General features: G+C 37.4%; 1 protein-coding gene across 4 annotated transcripts in view; it reads left to right on the top strand.

Moving 5' to 3' along the window:
* The window catches only part of LOC101737738 (tyrosine-protein kinase Fer), a 49,856-nt gene extending 29,306 nt beyond the window's left edge, over window positions 1–20,550 (top strand). Inside the window, exons 3-13 of one of the 4 annotated variants that reach the window (XM_004930495.5) lie at window positions 954–1,050; window positions 1,572–1,773; window positions 4,061–4,198; window positions 7,632–7,889; window positions 8,521–8,731; window positions 10,748–10,948; window positions 11,876–12,052; window positions 12,623–12,836; window positions 16,788–17,063; window positions 17,340–17,462; window positions 18,017–20,550. In XM_004930495.5, coding sequence (XP_004930552.2) covers window positions 954–1,050; window positions 1,572–1,773; window positions 4,061–4,198; window positions 7,632–7,889; window positions 8,521–8,731; window positions 10,748–10,948; window positions 11,876–12,052; window positions 12,623–12,836; window positions 16,788–17,063; window positions 17,340–17,462; window positions 18,017–18,153 — 2,034 coding nt within the window. In that variant the 3' untranslated portion in view covers window positions 18,154–20,550. Of the gene's footprint in view, window positions 1–953; window positions 1,051–1,571; window positions 1,774–3,159; window positions 3,198–4,060; window positions 4,199–7,631; window positions 7,890–8,520; window positions 8,732–9,598; window positions 9,839–9,922; window positions 10,534–10,747; window positions 10,949–11,875; window positions 12,053–12,622; window positions 12,837–16,787; window positions 17,064–17,339; window positions 17,463–18,016 lie in introns of those variants that run through there. The other 3 variants (XM_062668984.1, XM_062668983.1, XM_012694192.4) reach the window with 3 other exon arrangements.
* Window positions 20,551–21,526: the final 976 nt, after the last annotated feature.

Here is a 21,526-nt window from a genome sequence, read left to right as displayed (position 1 = left end):
CATAACCTTTAGATCTTAGATACGTATTGTTCGTCCCACACATATTAGCTGATGAATTCTAAATTAATCTAAACTAAACGTTCTTTGTAGGATGTAGCACAGCTGTTTCAATATGGTTTTTATTTTGGGCCAAATTTATGGAAGTGATAAGAGTACCTTCGGGTGTACGTGTACAATTACGGAAATATGTAAATGTATTTAAATGGACTACCTGAATCGGTGCACATAGTTATTGAACTTGAATTTAGTAATAAATTATCTAAATCTTTTTATTATACTTAATAACATATTTAATAACCTATTTGCAAGTACGCATGGAATGAAATAAAAGAACTGATAGCTGGATTTTAGAACTGGGAGCAATATTTGAGACGAGAGTTGACGAAGCTTCAAGTACCTTTATGACCGCAAATATTTCAGAAGAACATTTTACCTTTTTACTCTTTTTGATTGAATTTATCTCCGAACTGACTGACGATAGTTTTAGTTAGTGTTGCCGCTGTCAGTCGACAGAAGAGCTCAGCCGGCCTAAATATTATTACAAATTCAAGACTTTATACGACTTAATTTTAAGATTTTTTTATTTTTTATTGCATAGATGGGTGGACGAGCTCACCTGGTGTTACCGGGGGGTTACAGGAGCCCATATACATCTACAACGTAAATGCAGCCACCCACCTTGACATAATAATATGAGTTCTAAGGTCTCAGTATAGTTAGAACGGCTGCCCCAACCTCCAAACCGAAACGCATTACTGCTTCAGGGCAGAAATAGGCAGGGTTGTGGTACCTACCCGTGCGGACTCACAAGAGGTCTTCCAACAGTAAAATTACTCTTAAATGAACCAACTGTTGATGGCATTTTTAATAGATATTAAATCAGAAAACGATAGATGTTTAGATGAAAGGAGACATTTCGAAGCACTTCAATAAATTTATAATCTTGTTTGCAGCTATCCGAAGAAGTGCAGAGAAAACAGAGCGAGTACCAAAAGTGCCTTGAGTCTTACAAACAGATGCGGGCCAAGTTCGAAGAGAATTATCTCAAATGTAAGTTATATTTGATAATTCATATTTCAACGCTGTTAAGTTATTACTCCTTACCGTCTATTTTACTTTTAATTTATAGAGTTTGTATTAAACAGTTATTTTATACTGTTTAATTTTTTATGGAAATATGTTCCATGTCAAACTCTTTGAGGAATTATTCGAGATGATTTCCTCATCTCCTTTTTATCATCACACCCGCCGCCATCGGAGCAGAGTTCATCCTTATTATCTGAAACCGCTACGTTCATCAACAGTGCGTTTTTAAAGACCTTTTCTACTACGTACCATCCGGCTTTGGAATGAACTCCCCTCCACGGTGTTTCCCGAGCGTTATGACATGTTCTTCTTCAAACGAGACTTGTGGAGAGTATTCAACTGTAAGCAGCGGCTTGGCTTGCTGATGTCCATGAGCGACGGTAACCACTTACCATCAGGTGGGTCGTACGCTAATCTGCTAAAAAAGCAATAAAAAAAATTGTAAAGTCAACTAAGTTAGAAAAAATCTCCATCGTGGTTTTCAGGTCCAACTAGCAGGGGAGGGAGGAAATTAGATGAGACGAGAGACAAATATGGCAAAGCGTGCAGGAGACTCCATCGGGCACACAACGAGTATGTGTTATTGTTGGCTGAGGCGACCGAATGCGAACGAGCCCTTCGGACTGCAGCCATCCCTGCGCTTTTAGAACAGCAACGTCGCCAGGGGGAAGCTACTGCTACTTCTTGGTATGTGTGACTTAGAACAGCAACACTGCTACTTCTTGGTATGTGTGACTTAGAACAGCAACACTGCTACTTCTTGGTATGTGTGACTTAGAACAGCAACACTGCTACTTCTTGGTATGTGTGACTTAGAACAGCAACGTCGCCAGGGGGAAGCTACTACTACTTCTTGGTATGTGTGACTTAGAACAGCAACGTCGCCAGGGGGAAGCTACTACTACTTCTTGGTATGTGTGACTTAGAACAGCAACACTGCTACTTTTTGGTATGTGTGACTTAGAACAGCAACGTCGCCAGGGGGAAGCTACTACTACTTCTTGGTATGTGTGACTTAGAACAGCAACACTGCTACTTCTTGGTATGTGTGACTTAGAACAGCAACACTGCTACTTCTTGGTATGTGTGACTTAGAACAGCAACACTGCTACTTCTTGGTATGTGTGACTTAGAACAGCAACACTGCTACTTCTTGGTATGTGTGACTTAGAACAGCAACGTCGCCAGGGGGAAGCTACTACTACTTCTTGGTATGTGTGACTTAGAACAGCAACACTGCTACTTTTTGGTATGTGTGACTTAGAACAGCAACGTCGCCAGGGGGAAGCTACTGCTACTTCTTGGTATGTGTGACTTAGAACAGCAACACTGCTACTTCTTGGTATGTGTGACTTAGAACAGCAACACTGCTACTTCTTGGTATGTGTGACTTAGAACAGCAACACTGCTACTTCTTGGTATGTGTGACTTAGAACAGCAACACTGCTACTTCTTGGTATGTGTGACTTAGAACAGCAACGTCGCCAGGGGGAAGCTACTACTACTTCTTGGTATGTGTGACTTAGAACAGCAACACTGCTACTTCTTGGTATGTGTGACTTAGAACAGCAACACTGCTACTTTTTGGTATGTGTGACTTAGAACAGCAACACTGCTACTTCTTGGTATGTGTGACTTAGAACAGCAACGTCGCCAGGGGGAAGCTACTACTACTTCTTGGTATGTGTGACTTAGAACAGCAACACTGCTACTTCTTGGTATGTGTGACTTAGAACAGCAACGTCGCCAGGGGGAAGCTACTACTACTTCTTGGTATGTGTGACTTAGAACAGCAACACTGCTACTTCTTGGTATGTGTGACTTAGAACAGCAACGTCGCCAGGGGGAAGCTACTACTACTTCTTGGTATGTGTGACTTAGAACAGCAACACTGCTACTTCTTGGTATGTGTGACTTAGAACAGCAACACTGCTACTTCTTGGTATGTGTGACTTAGAACAGCAACACTGCTACTTCTTGGTATGTGTGACTTAGAACAGCAACACTGCTACTTCTTGGTATGTGTGACTTAGAACAGCAACACTGCTACTTCTTGGTATGTGTGACTTAGAACAGCAACGTCGCCAGGGGGAAGCTACTGCTACTTCTTGGTATGTGTGACTGCTGATCCACGAAACACAAAGATCCTGTCGCTTAAGCATGAATATTATTAGTGTTTCGTATCTGCGATTTAGTAGAAGAATCACGCGCGGTGTCACTGAGTCAATAATTAACCTTTATTGGAGCTCACGCTGCATTTTCACTGATTATCAATGGTCATTAGGGTTTTTTTTAAATTTAGATGAGTCAGCGAACGTGCTCACGGCCAATCTGGTCTTAAATAGTGACTATAGTCAAACCGTTTAGACAAATCATAGTTGCCATAGACAAGACATTAACAACGCAAATGCTGCCGCCTATTTGAAACATGAGTTCTCAGCTTCAGTTGTATAGTAGAACGGCTGCCTCACCTTAACTGGAACAAACTGGAACAAACTGGAACGCATTACTGCTTCGTGGCAGAAATAAGTAAGGTGGCGGTAGTAGCTACAAGTGCGGGCTCACAAGAGGCTCTATCACTAGTCCTAGGTCTAGCGTAACTAGTTAAATTGTTTTTCAGTTTTTAGCTTTTAGTATTACGGTGTTTAATACCTCTAATTTCGAAAAAAAAAACCTTTTTTTCATTAAAATTAAGATAATTAAATTAGTAAGCAGCCCATGTGAGATGGTGAGCAGTCAGTGTTGTTCATGGACATCTCAAAAGTCAGGCACAATGAAGACGCTGCCGGCATGCCGGTTGCGATTATACCGCAACCAAGTATCATCTACGCATTCATCCTAATAATCTTTACATTGAAACATTAACTTGTGTTTTTGTTTGCATTTTTATATTACTCATATTCTAGAAAGTCTACATAGTCTATTTTAATTGATTTAATACAATACATTTTACTATTCACACTTCTTCGAACAGGAAAGGGATCCTTTTAGAAGTGGTGCAGCGGTCAGACTATAGTACCGAAAAGTTCAGGGAGATCCAGACCAAAGTCGAGACTACAGTGCAGAATCTGAGGCCACAAGACGAGTACAAAGAGTTCTTAGAGAAGTATAAGTAAGTTCTTAATACAATATGCATAAATAGTGAATTTTGTTTGTATATAAAATATAAAGGCCAGTGCATCGCAAATCGTTAAGTGGTTTTTTAGTAGTTAGATTCACTACACGCACTAAGTATTTATAAATGTCATGATCACGTTCTTCGTCTTACGAATCTCGGAACCTTTTATAAAATCGTGTGAATATTCTTTGTAAAACCTCGAAATACTATTTACTTAAAATACTAATGACTTGTTTAATAGCAATATAATATGTTTCACAATATGTTAGCAAATTCTCTGAACCCGTCACATACCCGTCAGTGCGTAGTCGGATGGGCTCCGTAGGTTACTAAACATTAGGTAACATACCCGTCAACGCGTAGTTGGTAGGAGTGGGCGATATAAATCGTATCTAGATTCAATATCTATATATCGCAGCAATATCGTTGAATCCGATATCGCCCCGCACGAAATCTATATATCGATATCGGCCGATACACGATATTGCTCGATGTGATGCGCATCGGCATATCGTACCGATTCGTGAATCGAAATCTATATAACGATATCAGCCGATACACGATATTACTCGATGTGATGCGCATCGGCATATCGTACCGATTCGTGAATATCAGCAATATTCGTTTGGTTCGTATCGAATCGGCCAGAGTGAGTGAGCGCACGATAGGGATATCATGTGATGAATGAAACAGAAACAGGCATTATCCATACAATTGTAAACCTTATATTTAAGTCCATATGTCTGTAGATTATTCTTAGCGTATCAGCAGGATACAATTTAGGAAAGAAGTTTCAATTTTCGACCCTAACTTGAATGCAGTATAGCCTATTTGCATCGTTGAATTTAATTTCACGCGCTTTGACCTTGAACTACAATTTTTGGACAAGTGTTTATAAATACTTAAAAGTATTTTGTGTTTGATTTTTAAAGTACGCATTTTTCTATTTTTAGTTGAATCCAAATAATTGAGTTTATTTCTTGTGTTTGTAGGTATTAAACTTTTGAAATCTACACTCTTTTGGTATATTTTGTAATTTTAAATTAAGATACAAAATACTAAAAACTGAAAATAATGTAGCCAGTCCTAAGCCTGATAAAAGCATGAAGGAAAGTTTTTTTGATATTTTTATTTTCATGTTCTTTTTATTACTTTAAAATCATATTATAAATTGATATCAGAAAACCAACCGTATAACGTTGACTTAAATCTATATCTACTACGATATTATATCAGGGTATCGTTTCAAATCTCAAATATCATGAATCGAGAAAATCTACTAGCATCCATCAATATATAGATTCAGAAAATATATAGATTCAATATCCGATAATGATCCTCGATATATAGATACGATTCGATACGCGGCAAAACCGATATTACCCACTCCTAGTAGTTGGATGGGCTCCGTAGGTTACTAACGACTAGGTACGAAAAAAAAGTAAATGAAAAATAAGAAGCAGAACTGAGATATAATCTTTGCAAATTAGCTTTCCTCTAAGACTGTATGTTTTACGAGAATTACTTTAATAAATCCTATAGATATCTTAGATTGTTACCTATACCAATTAAAATTGGTAAAGTTGAAATCATTGATATGCTCTTTCGCTTCTAAAGTCGAGGTACATTAGTAATAGTGAACAATTGAGATTAACAATTTGTTAATGTTCAAATACATTATTATGCAATAATAAATACGTAATGTTATCTTTATTTTAAATAAGTCATTAATAACCAACGTTCTATATTTAAAAAGCTTCGAGATGGAATCTCCTATTCCGTTATAGATAATCAGACGGCCAATAACGATTATTTTCAACAACAATCTTTACCGAATCCCTGCGGAGCCCGTTCAGAAAGTAGACACCAAATAACAATCACTTAAAAATAAACCGATGACTTCATTTTTATCACTAAAACTAATAACCTTCATTATTTATCTTACCGCAAATGACGTTTGTAAGAAAAGGAAGTAGGTATTTCCTCTAAATGATTCGTTGAAAAATAAATTGGATCGTAATCCGTATCCGTAAGAGGATTTTGTAGAAAATATGCAACCCTGAATTAACATAAATGTCTGCTATCGTTTTTAGAATCCGATCGTACTACATTCACCGCAGTTAGCAAACACCATCGATGTTTAAAATTAAATTATACAAAGTTCGCATACAGATTTAGTTAATGGAATTCTATTTTAACGCTAGCGGACTTGCTTTACTACAAATGTTTTTATTTAATTTTAAGGTGCGCATATCGATATACGGGCAACGTATCGTTAATTACGATATCATCATCATTCTCCTGCCCTTCTCCCAGTCACCTGGGGTCTTTGCAACATGTTTTCTCCTTCCGTACTCCTCTATCATATACAATTTCTTCGCTCACTCCTCTCTTACACATATCGTCTTTCACGCAATCCATCCATTTCTTCTTAGGTTTACCTCTTCCTCTATGTCCTTCCACATTCATAGTTATCACTCTCTTACCAACCTCATTTTCATTTCGTCTCATCACATATCTATACCATCCCAAACGCGTACTCCTCAGCTTCTCTGTCACAGGTGTCACTTTCAGACTTTCTCTAACATATTCATTCCGTATTCTATCCATTCTCGATAATTAAGATATATTACTAGTCAAAAGAAGTACGTGAATAAGCTTAGGTACCTACATATGTATATACTCACCCTCCTATATACAATTTGTTGCTTTTATCACCTCATTTCAGGTTACAGAGACTTAAATTCTCTTTCTTATATAAATTAAATCATTATTTGGTTCAGTACCCATTGGTAATCTTTTGTGTTAAATCGTAAATAAATAAATAATAATAAAAAACCACATAACTATTTTTTTAAACGATAGTGTAGAGACAAAAGAGAAAATGTAATATATAAAATTTATCTAAATTTTATTGTGTTCGATAATGGCCAAATTATGATCATTGAGCAAACATTAGTCATAAAGGTTACAATTAATCTTGAAAGCTATGTTAGTGAATACATATTTAATTAAATAAAAACAAATTCAATACAAATCAAATAGGCACCTTGTGACAACCGTTTGCAATGTAGGAAAAGTCAAGCCAGTCTGACTACGGCCATGTTTTATGAGAGAAGGCTAAAATCGTGTGTGAAAGAGAAACATTTTTGTTCATTACATACTCTATCTGAGTTGCAAGAAGTATCTAACACGTGGCCGCCCAAACTACGAATCCCACATGAGGTTGACAGAAAATCAGTGATTGAAATATCAGCTAAATAATACTTGTATTTGTATACCTACCTCTTTGCCTTTTCATTTAAGTTAATTTGTATACTTTTCTGCTTTATGTTTTGTCCGTAAATCTAGCTGTATTTGTAAACAAAAGGCTATAATCGATTTTTATTGCATTTCATTATTAAATTATTATTTTATTCTTTCCCAGATCGCCTCCATCGACACCAGTGATATTTACATTTGACGAAAGCCTAGTGGAAGACACGAGCGGTAAATTACAACCAAATCAACTGACAGTCGATAATCTCACAGTTGAGTGGCTGAAAGAGAAACTCACAGAGCTGGAGGCAACATTGCAGGACAACAGAGAGAAACAGACCGCTTTGCAGGGACCAGAAATTATAGGGAATGGGGTTTGCAAAAACAACAATACCGGACTCACGAACGGCGTAAATGGAATCGACAGGTATGTCGATGGATATACAAAAGAAATTCAGCTCAAAAATGTTTATTTTTTATAACAAATTAATCTACTTCCAATTATATTAATTACTAGTAATTATGAAAATGAATATTTTTGTCTTTGTTTGTGATCAATGCTCTCCAAAATGGTATATCTGATTAACTTAAAACTCCGGTGCAATTGTTGTTAGTGCTTCAGGAAAGCTTTTTGTCAAAATCCCAATATTACCTATGATAAGTACACGGAGTGGCGTGTAACGGTGTAAGTACTACATTTTGTTATTGCTTAGGTGGGTAAATGGGTAAATGTCGCCATCTACCTTGAGATATGAGTTCTCAGTTTTTACAGTAGAACGGCTGCCTCACCCTTAAACCGAAAAGCATTACTGCTTCGCGGCAGAACTAGGCAGAGTGGTGGTACCTACCCGTGCGGACTCACAAGACGCCCTAGCACCAGAAATTACGCAAATTATAATTTTGGTTTGATTTTTATTGCGCGATTTTTAATCTAGGGATAGTCAAAGTATGAAGAGTCCTGATTTTGTTAGTGTATTAGACATAGGGCTTTAAGTATTTCAATTAATAAAAAAAAGAGCTATTTGAAAGAATCTCACAGTTGATATTTTCTTTGACAGGCATTCTCCTCCGCCGATTCCCGTCACAACATCGGAGCCCATAAAGTTGTTAGAGCTACGCGTAGCAGAACGCAAATGTGCGAAACAAGCGGAGATGATACGATCCGCGTTGGCCGAACTAGGATGTGAAGAAGCGCCCAGCGGCTGCCCGGATCTGTCGGCCGAGACAGTCGGCGTTGATAGCTTAGACGGAAGCTCTCCCGATCATCAGGTAACGTATTACGATGTTCGCAGATAATAATAAACTGTTTGAATGGACTAATTGACTGGTGGTAGGACCTCTTGTGATTCCGCACAGGTAAGTACCACCGCTCTGCCTATTTCTGCCGTGAAGCAGTTATTGCGTTTCGGCTTGAAGGGCGGGGCGGCTGTTTTAACTATACTGAGACCTTAAAACTCATATCTCAAGGTGTGTGGCGACATTTACGTTGGCTCCAGTAACCACTTGACGCCAGGTGGACTGTGAGCTCGTCCACCTATCTAAGCATTAAAAAAAATACAAGGCACAAGCTGCGGCAGGTTTCACAAAAGACCGAGGAATATAGCCTGCCGCTTTGCTTAGGTGGACTACGAGAAACCCGTCGATTCGATCGAGATTTGAACTGTACTGCAATCTTCAACTGTGCCAAGTTGATCACCGGAAGCGTTGAAGTGTTTGTACGAAAATACCATTATGTCAGTCGGATTACAGAACCGGGCTTGGAATCCATCATTCTGCAGTGTAGCGTGAGACAAAATGTTATTTCTCTGAAACTATTCAACTCTGCATTGGAGGATGCTTTCAAGAGTTTGGACTGGAAACGGCTAGGCATCAACATCGATGGCCAGTACATAACTCACCTTCGTTCTGCCGACGATATCATGATATAGAGGCATAAAAGATTTGGTAGCGACTGGATTTATGAGGGATTTGTTAGGCAGTTTCACTATCTATATATTAACATGTGAAGCAAAAACTTTGTATCCCTTTTTATGAAAATTGCGCGGACATGGGAGTGTGAAATTTTTTTCCATTCCATATCTATGTAAAGTCTTTGACAAGAGACCCTTAGTAATTTTCAAGCTTATAATTTTAATAATGGTCGAATTTCGATCGCTGGGCTACCACTACTTATAATTAATGTTCAACCGTCAGGGTCGATCATCGTTTGACTCGAAAGCGTCAATGGATGCGTTACGGTTGCACCTCCACTCGATAATTCCTCCGAAGCCGTTCTTCAGACTATTCATACGACCGTTCCGACGAAAGTCAGCGCCGTCAAGTCCCGCTTTACCGCCAAAGACTTATCGGAGCAGCAGCGAGGGCCCCGCGGACACGGTAACCGTACAGACCATCCGCTGCAAACGGATTCGAGTTGTGAAGCGTCGCTTGAAAAAACGCCTCGATGTTTATGTGCATTGTCGTGTTCACGCGACGAGGAAGCGAAGGAGTCGCGTTGTAGATCATTGTCGTAACAGTGTGGTGAGTGCCACTAACCGCGATGTGGCCGCGCGGCATGACGCGGCGTGCGCCAGTTGCATGACGCTTACCCTCCCACAGCGCCGCACCGAAGCACGGAACAACAAATAGAAAACGTTGGTCTTTCGTCGTCTCTAATTTTAGCACGAGTTCTCGCGTCACCGTGCACAGTACGAACTTCTCTCCTACACTTTTGTATGAAATTAAAATAGCACCCGCTCACGTTAAAACTCAGTTTCAAAATCAAGGTGAAGTCGCTTATGACGTTCTATATATCTAAAACATTGCATACGGACCGTCTGAACGCGTTTCAGTCTGATTGAGATATTGGCGTCACTTCATCCTGTTTTCCCACGTTATTTCGTGGTTTTAGTGTGCGGTTCAAAGTGAACTAGGCGTAGGTCATGACCCGTTAAGTATCATAAAATTCTGGACAGTTGATGGATCCGTTTTCGATGTATATAACACATTCCGAGCTACCGCCGCCTTACGTGATTCCTCGCAGGAAGAAACGATTGAAACAACTACAGCTGGAACTCGAAAAGGAATACGAGGTTACATTATGAGGAGCATAATATTTTGTGTTCGATTTCAAGTGTTCTTTATTTTTCATGTTGACACTGCTTTCGCGTGCATGGTCTGAGCCTGTGTTTGTTGTGACAGTTTTCGTTGTTCTGTTTTGTTGTATTATGCTTAGTTAGTAAATACTTATAACGTATTTTATGCTCACAATTACAATTAAATAGATTTTTTCAAAACATTTCTCAGGTGAGCGTGAGTGAGACAGAGCGTTCTCTAGTGGAACAGGAGTGGTTCCACGGTGTATTACCACGCGAGGAGGTGGTGAGGCTGTTGCGTAGTGACGGAGACTACCTAGTCCGTGAAACAACCAGGAACCACGCGAGGCAGCTAGTGTTATCCGTTTGCTGGGGACAGCATAAGCACTTCATTGTACAGACCACGCCAGAGGTATGTTTAAGTTTAAAATAAGTTTTGTCCCATTTTATTCGAATTCGAGTTCCATACTAAAGCTCCTCCGAGTTTCATACTAAAATTATACTTAGAAGGATGTGTGTTGATGCGTTTTTCTATATAAGGTATTACACGCTGCGTGTAGTATAGTAATATCTATTTCAAAAACAATGTACAAGTAAAAAATTAATTGTCATGTATGGATAGCTTTTAATCGATTACTAATGTCGGCAGACATCGAAATGTGAATGCTGCTACAATCCTGAAACTTTCAAATTGGAACGCAGTAGAAATAGGATTGGCAACCGCGGTATGGCCCATGTTAAGTAGCAGCGACCACATGTGACTTTCCACAGTGTTCGATCATCATCGTCATTCATCATTATCCTGCCCTTCTCCCAGTCACCTTGGGTCGGCGCAACATGTTTTCTCCTTCCATACTTTACTCAATCATATACCATTTCTTCGCTCACTCTCCTCTTGCCTATATCGTCTTTCACGCAATCCATCCACTTCTTCTTAGGTCTACCTATCCCTCTATATCCTTACACATTCATAGTTAACATTCTCTTACCAACCTCATTTTCATTTCGTCTCATCACATGTCCATACCATCCCGAACGCGCACTTCTCAGCTCCTCTGTCACAGGTGCCACTTTCAGACTTCCTCTAACAGTGTTCGATCATGGATGGCATATACATGGTATAGACTACCATCAAGCGATTCCTTTATCAGATCTGACCATTTAGCTGGTGTTCTGCCAACGGCGCGTTTGCCTTCTAAGCGACACTAAATTATGAGCTTCTCTAACTCATGGCTGGGAGACCGCATGATGTGTCCGAAGAAGCTCACAACACGTTCCCAGCAGATGGTACAGAGCCCTTTTTCGGATTGGTATACATGCCGTTAATTTTTATGTCCAGGGTCACTATCGTTTCGAAGGAGCAGCGTTCCCGTCCGTGGCCGAGCTGATAGCGTGGCAGAGGGCTAGCGGCGTGCCCGTGACGGCGCGTTCGGGCGCGTTACTGCGGCGCGCGGTGCCCAGAGAGAACTGGGAACTCAACAACGATGATGTACAACTGCTCGATAAGATTGGAAGGGTAAGATCGATATTGGGTTGTATCAACTAAATAATAAAATAAAAAGATGTGTGGTGTCATGGAACACCGGATAGGAACGAAGTTCCTTATTATAAAAATATTAATTTTAAGTTCTATTCGTGGTATAAAGAAAATAGAACGGGAGGTTTCGCAACAACCCAAGGTCATTCGGTAACGTGCGAACTTATTGTTGTACACTTCATTCACGGTTGTTTGCGTAAGAGTTAGTGTATTGCGCAAACGAACGCTCTGAGATCGTGGTCAATGAATGATAAAAAAAATTCATTTTTGAACGTTATTACAAAGTTAAGCCGTACACTATATTTACTAATAAAAATTTTACGTTACGGACGTTTTTTCCCGGTTAGGATACCTCACCGTATCGTCCCATAAGGAACTTCGTTCCAAAAACGACTTTTTTTTACACTCATCTCTAATGTTATGTTTCCGCTATCTGACAATAGATGGCTTTGTACTTCTCCAGCGTTCTAGGTGCTACTAGATCCTTCGATGTTCGTTCGACTATTCGGCGATAGATGACGTAACAATATGGTGAAATTTTTCGAACAGGGTAATTTCGGTGACGTGTATAAAGCGCGTCTGAAGACGACAGGACAGGAGGTAGCCGTGAAGACGTGTAGGGTTGCGCTACCAGAGGAGCAGAAGCGGACGTTCCTACAGGAGGGACGGATCCTCAAGCAGTACCAGCACCCTAACATCGTCCGGCTTATTGGCATCGCCGTACAGAAGCAACCCATTATGATTGTCATGGAGCTCGTTTCAGGTACAAATTATTATAATTTCCAGAATAATATTATGATTTTTATTGCTTACTAGCTGACCCGGCAGACTTCGTAGTGCCACAATCGATAAATAAAAGACCTAAACTTTTGTATAAAATAAACTTTAAAACAAACAAAAGGAATCCGTCCGACGGGGGATACATCAAAGGAAAAACTAAATTATTATTTTTATTGAATTCCGAGCATTTTCATATTTATTTACCTTTTAAACCTTCTCTGGACTTCTACAAATCATTCAAGACCAAAATTAGCCAAACCGGTCCAACCGTTCTCGAGTTTTAGCGAGACTAACGAACAGCAATTCATTTTCATATAGATACGTTGAACAAGCTCACGGCCTGATGTTACTTGGTTACCGATGTTCATAGACATTAACAACAAAAATGCCGGCAATTGAGACACGAGCTCTAAATCTCAGTTGTAAAACGTATGCCCCATTTCGTTTTATTTATTTATTCAGCAACACGCTTAGGCACGGGTTATTAATTTTATTTCAACAAGAGACGTTTTAGATGATGAAAACTAAATTATCACTTTAACACATAAACACATTTGCATTGTAAATTCTGTCTAAATTGTTGTTCTTGTTTATCGAAGTTAATTGTTTGACGTATGTATGTAGGTAGTGCTCACGCAAAGATCCTATGAAATCATTCTCTAGAACATTTTTTAAATTAAAACGGCTATCTCATGTTCATCTGAGTATTCCGATTTTACTGCAAATTGATAATACGTCACATATAATATGAACATATCTGCGTCTTAAGTTCTACATCTGCAAAATATCGACATGTTTAAAACGGGATAGTGTAATGGACTGAAACAATTTTCGAGTGTTTGGTTCGTTTATTCGTTTTCTGTACATAATGACAATGACTCTTAGCGATAAGACCGCCAATTGTACTTTTTGTGTTTAATGTATCGCACTGTTTATTTGTTTTTTTGGTGTACAATAAAGAATACTCTCTCTCTCTCTAATGACAGTAATTGTTTTTTAACAGAATTTTTATGCGTATCGAGTTGTTTATTTATTTTAAGAGATTTTCGAATTATTTTGACTACTCACATTACTAATGGGTATTATTAATAAATGCAAAAGTAAATCTAACGAATCCAAATTGCTTGAATATATCTTTTCAATACTCTATTAGACAAAACCACGAAATTCTATTTTTGTTTGTTTATCCTGTTTAGTTGAAAAGTGCCGCAGTTGGTGGCAATTCAATGGCATGCGTGCGCTTGCCAAAGAAAGCAGTTACCTAATTTCTCAAAATACATAATCCTTCGTCATTGAATCGACGATTAGGTATCCAATTACAAACTATGATTGTGATTGCAGCCATAAATGTAAATAATGTTTTATATTGACACTAGCAGACCCGGCCACACGTTGCCGTGGCTAAGGTTTTTGTTTCTAAATAACACGTGGCCGGCTATGCTAATACCGAAAATTATCAAAGTAAGAACAATTGGAATTCACTGTATTGCGTTTACTACGAAATAAATTTAACTTATACTTTAGCCTCAGCAACACGTGGTGTTTATGCCATTAAATTGTAACTTATGTGAAACGTTGGTATTTTTAACACAGCGCTATCTATGAGATTATATTAACGTTAGACAGTATTAAAATTGTCTGTAAAAACTGATTTAAGGCGCCATCTGTTTTAGACTTATGAAATTTGCAATTAATAGCAATAATCAACATATGAAATGATTTTATTGTTAACTAATAAATATTTCGACCATTAATCGAAATAAAAACCATCCTATGGCCTAAGTTGGAACAAAACACATATTAAAAAAAAAAGTTAAAATCTGTTCAGTAGTTTAGGTGTCCATCGCGGACAACGGAACGGAACTAATATAGATGAAGTGAAAAAATGGCTTGAAATCGAATAGATCTATCTACTGATAAATAACTGCACTGATATATTATTATGTAAATTAAAATAGACTAGAATTTGGCGCATAAATTATCGTCTAGATGAGTGAGAGCTATATTAGGGACTAATTTGTTTTGTTTAATTAATGTCTCCTATTGAAATTTGAGCGGGTAATCTGGAAGTCTGTGTCATTCGTATATTTAGACACTGGACGTGTGGGTTCAGATTACTACATAAATACAGTTTTCCATGTGGGTGGAAGTGTAAAAATTGGAGAAGAGCGTGAAGCACAGTCAACGGTTGCATAGTCAGAATAAATATTCATGGTTAAGTTCAAAGCCCACCTAATACTGTTTAATTATTTTCTTAAGTGTTCGTTTCATATTTTTCTTGTACAATTGGGCATTATAGACTCTCTTTTAAATTATTTATAAATTAAAGACATATCCGCATTTTACTTTGATGTGAAAAGGACTATTAAAGTTATGATAGTGACGAACACATTTACAAATAAATAATTAGTTACAAACTTACTGATCACATCTATTTATACTAAATCGGACGTAGTAACGGTAGTTTGAATCTATTTAGATATTTAAAGCAGGAAAATTATTAATTCTTTACGCAGTTAAACGACTAGATTTTTATTAATGTACTACTTGATTAGCTTAAGTACATTTCATTACAAATTGTCGAAACAATCCACTCGTTATCGAGATCAATATGAATTGGGTCTGTTGATTGAGTTATCGTGCGCTGTGTTTTGTCAGTTTTGTTTTCAATGCATCACAATTCGGCTTTCCACTTTTTAACGTCTATTATCATATAACCAATATATATTATAACTAGCGGCCCGCTCCGGCTCCGCTCGGGTCTTTAACAAAAACCAACGATATTTGACGTTTATTTTTTAAAATAAAAGAACATTTATTTCGGCATAACTATAATCGTCGGACATAAGCTGTCGCGACACTTTTTGTAAATAATAATGTGTTCTACAAAGTCGTAGTACATTGTTTTATTCTATCATCAATAGTTTTCGTAGGGCACGCGATGTAAAGAATATTTTAGGTAATTTTTTTACACCTTGGATTACATTATTGGAGTTTTAGTAAAGATCCCAAATTTTTTCAAAAAATATTATAGCCTATGTCACTCGGGAATAGTGTAGCTTCCAAACTGTGAAAGAATCTTTGCAATCGGTTCAATAGTTTCGGAGCCTATTCAATACAAACAAACAAACAAATCTTTCCTCTATAATATTAGTATAGATAATGAGGGAAGTCGTGCATACATATGACGAAATAATTATGAGATAGGTCTATTTAGTCAGTAATATATTGTTCAGTAGAATTTTAAGTAATATTGAAACTTCCATTCGACGTCTTACAACTACGTGGCGGCTTTTATGTTGTTATATGAATGGGTTTTGGTAATAAGTTAATGCGAGGACGGCTGTGGGCTCGTTTATCTATTTAAAGGAGTTGAAAAGCTTTTGGTAGGCAGAAGCTGTGCTTCTGGCATTTTTGACGTCCATAAGCGACGGTAACCACTAAGCAGCAGGTGAGCCGTATGCTATCTGCTATCTATTTAAGCCGTATGCTATCTATTCGTTATCTGTTCGTTAGTCTCGCTAAAACTCGAGAACAGATGGACCGATTTGGCAAATTTTGGTCTTGAATTGTATGTGGAAGTCCTGAGAAGGCTTAATAGGTATATATATATATATATATATATATGAAAATGCTCGGAATTAAATAAAAATAATAATTTTGTTTTTCCTTTGATGTGTCCCCCGTCGGACGGATTCCTTTTGTTTCTTTTAAGTTTATTTTATACAAAAGTTTAGGTCTTTTATTTATCGATTGAGGCACTACGAAGTCTGCCGGGTCAGCTAGTCTGTAATAATAATAAGCCTTTTATTCCATGCAAATAGTAGGCTACATACATATTTCAAATATAAAGAGCTCGTCTGTCTATAATGGCTGCAAAGAAACTCTATGGTCGTGTGTTTTTTTTTAATAGTCTACCCAATATTTCTTCTAGGAGGTTCTCTTCTCACATACCTCCGTACGAGGGCAGCTGCGCTTAGTTCTCGCACGCTGATGGCGATGTGCCGGGACGCGGCGGGGGGCATGCGGTACCTCGAGTCCAAGAACTGCATTCACCGCGACCTCGCCGCCAGAAACTGCCTCGTCGGAGACGACAACATTGTGAAAATATCAGACTTTGGCATGTCTAGGGAAGAAGAGGAGTACATAGTTTCCGGAGGAATGAAACAAATACCTATCAAATGGACGGCACCTGAGGCATTGAATTTCGGTTTGTCTATATGTTTTACTTTATTTTAGCATATTTTATTAAATAGTTTATTTTATTCATTTTCCTATATGTTATATATTTTTTTATATATATTTATTTGAATAGGTAGGTACGTTTCATTTGGTAGGATTTAAAATGATGTGTACAAGGCAAACGATTTAAAAGTAAACGCATACATTCTCTACATTTTATTACATGTTGTTTTAATTTTGATCGACACATTTATTTTAAACAAACAATTAGATGATTCTCGCTTAATGATGTTCAAATTTTCAGGAAAATACACTTCGCTATGTGATGTATGGAGTTACGGAGTATTGATGTGGGAAATATTTGCAAAGGGAGACACGCCATACGCGGGAATGAGCAATTCAAGGGCTAGAGAAAAAATCGATACCGGTAAGCTTATTTCGATTATGTTCATCATCATCATCAGTCCATTGCTGGACATAGACCTCACCCAAGGTTCGCCACAGCATCGGTCTTATGCCACCTACAACCAGTGAATTGCTATGCACTACAAAATGCAGAATATGCAGGCATCCTATGAGGTCTACTGACGACCTACTGAAGGTCGCGGGAATTTTGTTAATCTAAGATATAAAATTTTCGTGTCGCGGTGTTTGTTGCCAAACTCCTCCGAAATGGCTCAACCGATTCTCATGAAATTTCGTGTGCACATCGGGTAGATCGAAGAATTGGATATAGCAGTAATACCATATGTTTTATTCTCGTATCCTATTTCGATCCCGTTATAAATCCAATCGTAAAAAGAACTGACCTTGATCTTATAAGCCTCATTCGGAAGGCACTTAGGCTATTTCTAGTAGAGTCTCCTTCCTGGTTAAGCGGTAACTACTTCGGATAAACCATATTCCGTCCATCCCAAACAAGACCTAATAATCTATTAGTTTCACTTATATTTATACTAACCACAAACTTCTTTATTCTAGGATATCGTATGCCAGCACCGGAAGGATGTCCCGAAGACGTGTACGCACTTATGCTGAGGTGCTGGGAGTATGAGCCTGATAAGCGGCCGCATTTCCACCAGATATACACTATCATAGACAGTATATACAATAGATAAGAATTCAGTGCAAGATATTCTTCAGTGTCCGAATATTTTTAAGGTTACCGAAATGCATTTGAGTTCGTCGTTGCTTGGACATCTTCGAGAATTTTTTAAAAACAAATTGTGTCTAAAATTGTGTTTCAAAAATGTTGGAAAAAGTATTTTTTTGTTTACAAAGCCAAACAATTTTAGTAAGTTTTACGCGCCTGCAATAACACGATTGCAGTTCGAACCTCGCGTTCGGGATACTGTGCCTTTACGATTTTCCAGTGTAAAATTGCGTACAACACATAAAATGAAGGGCTCATTTTCGTTTTCGAGAACAATTTCGTTACACCAATGCGAAGTGCCGAAACATAAATAAGTAATGATTTATCTAAATGACTATTGGTATTCGGGACTCAATAAATATCTTTCGCAAAGATACTACTTCTGATAGGGAATCAAACACTAAGTCCGTGTTGCAATAATCAGGGTAATTAAACAGTCGACCAACAAAGCAATGTTCATCTCAGTTGTACACTGGATTTGAAGATAACCTTACCTTTGGCACAATTTGCGGTATTATTTTTGTGCTAGTGGTGCCATTACAGTATTCATTTTAAAATCCATGGACCAATTTAACGACCATTTAAAATATAAGGCGATTTTAAATTATTAAAGTTAAATATATATTAATACGTGAAGCAAAAACTTTGTATCCCTTTTTACGAAAATTGCGCGGACGGAGGAGTATGAAATTTTCCACACTTATAGAGAATATAGAGAAGAAGTGCACAACGCTAATTTTTTTTTTAAATAATGCATAAAAGATACATTAAATCAATAAAGAAATCATTACACACACTACAAACCATGTATTTGACGCACACACGCATGCATGCGTTTTTGTCAAACTTTTGCTCTTGATGTCTGTTGTCAAAAATTTGTGATTATACAAACTTACAATTCCAATTAATTATAGTCGAATTTCGACTACTGCGGGACCTCTAGTTAAAGTTAAATCAATCAAACCATATAATATTGGTTCTACCAGTAAGTACCTACGGACGCTTTTTAAAATTATTTTGATTGTTTGTAAATAACCTTTGAAATTATGAATGATCTGAAATAACAACAACTGACAATATTAAATCGCAAACTTCTTTTATTATGTCCGGAACCTTGAAAACTTTAGAAAAGAAGATAAAAACATTTTATTTAATAAAAAAAAATGTAGGTATATACTGATAAACTTTAAGTCAAAATATTTATAATTTACACTTACATTCGCAGTACCTACGTACTGTAACAATAAGGTGTGGATCTCCTTCGAGTGGCTCTTTTTAATCAAAATTTAAACATTACAACATTTCATTAGAGTGTTTTTAGTTCATAAATGTTATTTTAACTATATTAAACCTTATATATTGTTTAGTATTAATTCATAAAAATTTTAGATATTCATATTCAGAACGTGTTAGGATTGTTATGTATTGTAAGAAATGTATGAATTAAATGCAAATATTCTAAAAAAAATTGAGTTATGTAATTGACTAACCATATTATGTTACACAAAAAACAATATATGAGTCGTCTATTATTTAATGCAGGTTTTGAACCGTATTCTTTGAAGGAGACGATTATATTCAAATCAATCTGTATTGACATATCAATAACATTTTTTTCTCCAAATGCACAGATTGCCACCTTTGATAAAGGTTAATACTTAACCTGTTATTTATCTAAGATGTCGTTCAGAAGAGTTTTGTGACTGCAATGGAATACAAAGTCAATAATTCGTTTTTCTGATTTACCAATAATTGTCCAAAAGTCACATTGCCGGCTTTGATAATAGTCGACTCATATGGCAGTAACACGATCCAAACATTTAAGTACGTAAGTGCATAAGATTAGACTAATGATTGTAAGGAATTAATGACTTTATTTCATCAGAAACAGACTTTAATAATAAACGTGATGTATGTTAGGATTAGGAATAATTAGACCGTTTTACGTCATTTTCATTTTTTTTTTCAAATGAAAGAACCAATACACAGTGTAACTCAAGATTAGTTACACTGCCTTTAATAATATTAACGAAAATAATTAAATTAACCCAAGTATTGTTTAGTTTATTTGTTGAATGTTGCTCGGATTTAAAAGAATGTGATATTATTATGTGCTTCCACGAATTTAAAAAAAATATCGTTAAAGGAAAAGTTTTTATTTTATTCAATTTCGTTTTCTTGCCTCTTTTGGCGTTTTAAGCGCCAATCGTTTTGGCGGTACAAAAATTATATTAGAACAGAAAAAAAAGTGAGCAACTCGTATTGATAAAAATATATTTTATGTAAGGAACAAAAGTATTTGATATGTATGATTTATTGTAAATATCTTTTCGTACAATAAAGTGCCAGATAATAGTATAAAGTTTTTTTTCTTTTCTTTTCTAATTCTATTCAAGTTCATTTCAATATGATCTAATTTCTTTTTATTTAGCAAAGTAGATAGCCAACAGAATGGGTAATAAAAAAGGACTACGCTGGATGAAATGGTAACTATGAGAATTCAGGTAATTAAAAAAAGGCGGTATTTTAGCTACCGAGTTCCATACAAACCATTATGAATAACCTAAAAAATCTACTGTGCTAATAGAGGTTCGATAATTTTTTATTTTTTTATTGCTTACATGGGTGGACGAGCTCACAGCTGGTGTTAAGTGGTTACTGTAGCCCATAGACATCTACTACGTAAATGCGCCACCCACCTTGAGGTAAGTTCTAAAGTCTCAAGTATAGTTACAACGGCTGCCCCACCCTTCAAACCGAAACGCATTACTGCTTTACGGCAGAAATAGGCAGGGTGGTGGTACCTACCCGCGCGGACTCATAAGAGGTTCTACCACCATTAAAGAACTCATCATGAGTAAGAACGTTTTAGTTTTATCTAGTTTGTGGAAATGAAGTACTAATGCATGCACAACTTTAATGATGGGAAACATTTCTTTTTTTTTTGGATTAAAGGATTACTGGTGGCTCGGAGCCTTTCCAGCTTCACCAAGACAGGTGGGCGCACAGAACACTAGGTGGGCGAGCACGAGCTCAGCCAGGAGGGGTGGGATTTGCGAACAGCTACCTGAGCGCCTCCAAAGGAGACCTAATTGTAATCATGATCCACTGAGTAGATCCGGCGAGAAACTCAGTGGGCTGATGTTTAGGTTAGGTCGCACGTCGAACTCTTTGCCGAGTTCGACGAGTACGTTTACCGGGGACCCTAAGTCTGCTCCTAGTGTTAAAGCTAAAGGCGTCTAATGTAAGAGTTATTAGATCAGATGAATCCGCAGGGTCGTGTAAGGGGAAAACAATTTTGGCAGTTGCATACTTTTATTTAAAGTAAGCCTGGAAAA

Source organism: Bombyx mori, chromosome 6 (genome assembly GCF_030269925.1).
Source record: "Bombyx mori chromosome 6, ASM3026992v2".
NCBI classification, from domain to species: Eukaryota; Metazoa; Arthropoda; class Insecta; order Lepidoptera; family Bombycidae; genus Bombyx; species Bombyx mori.
The sequence above is the reverse complement of the archived record's forward strand: the minus strand, read 5'-3'. Positions and strand labels throughout refer to the sequence as shown.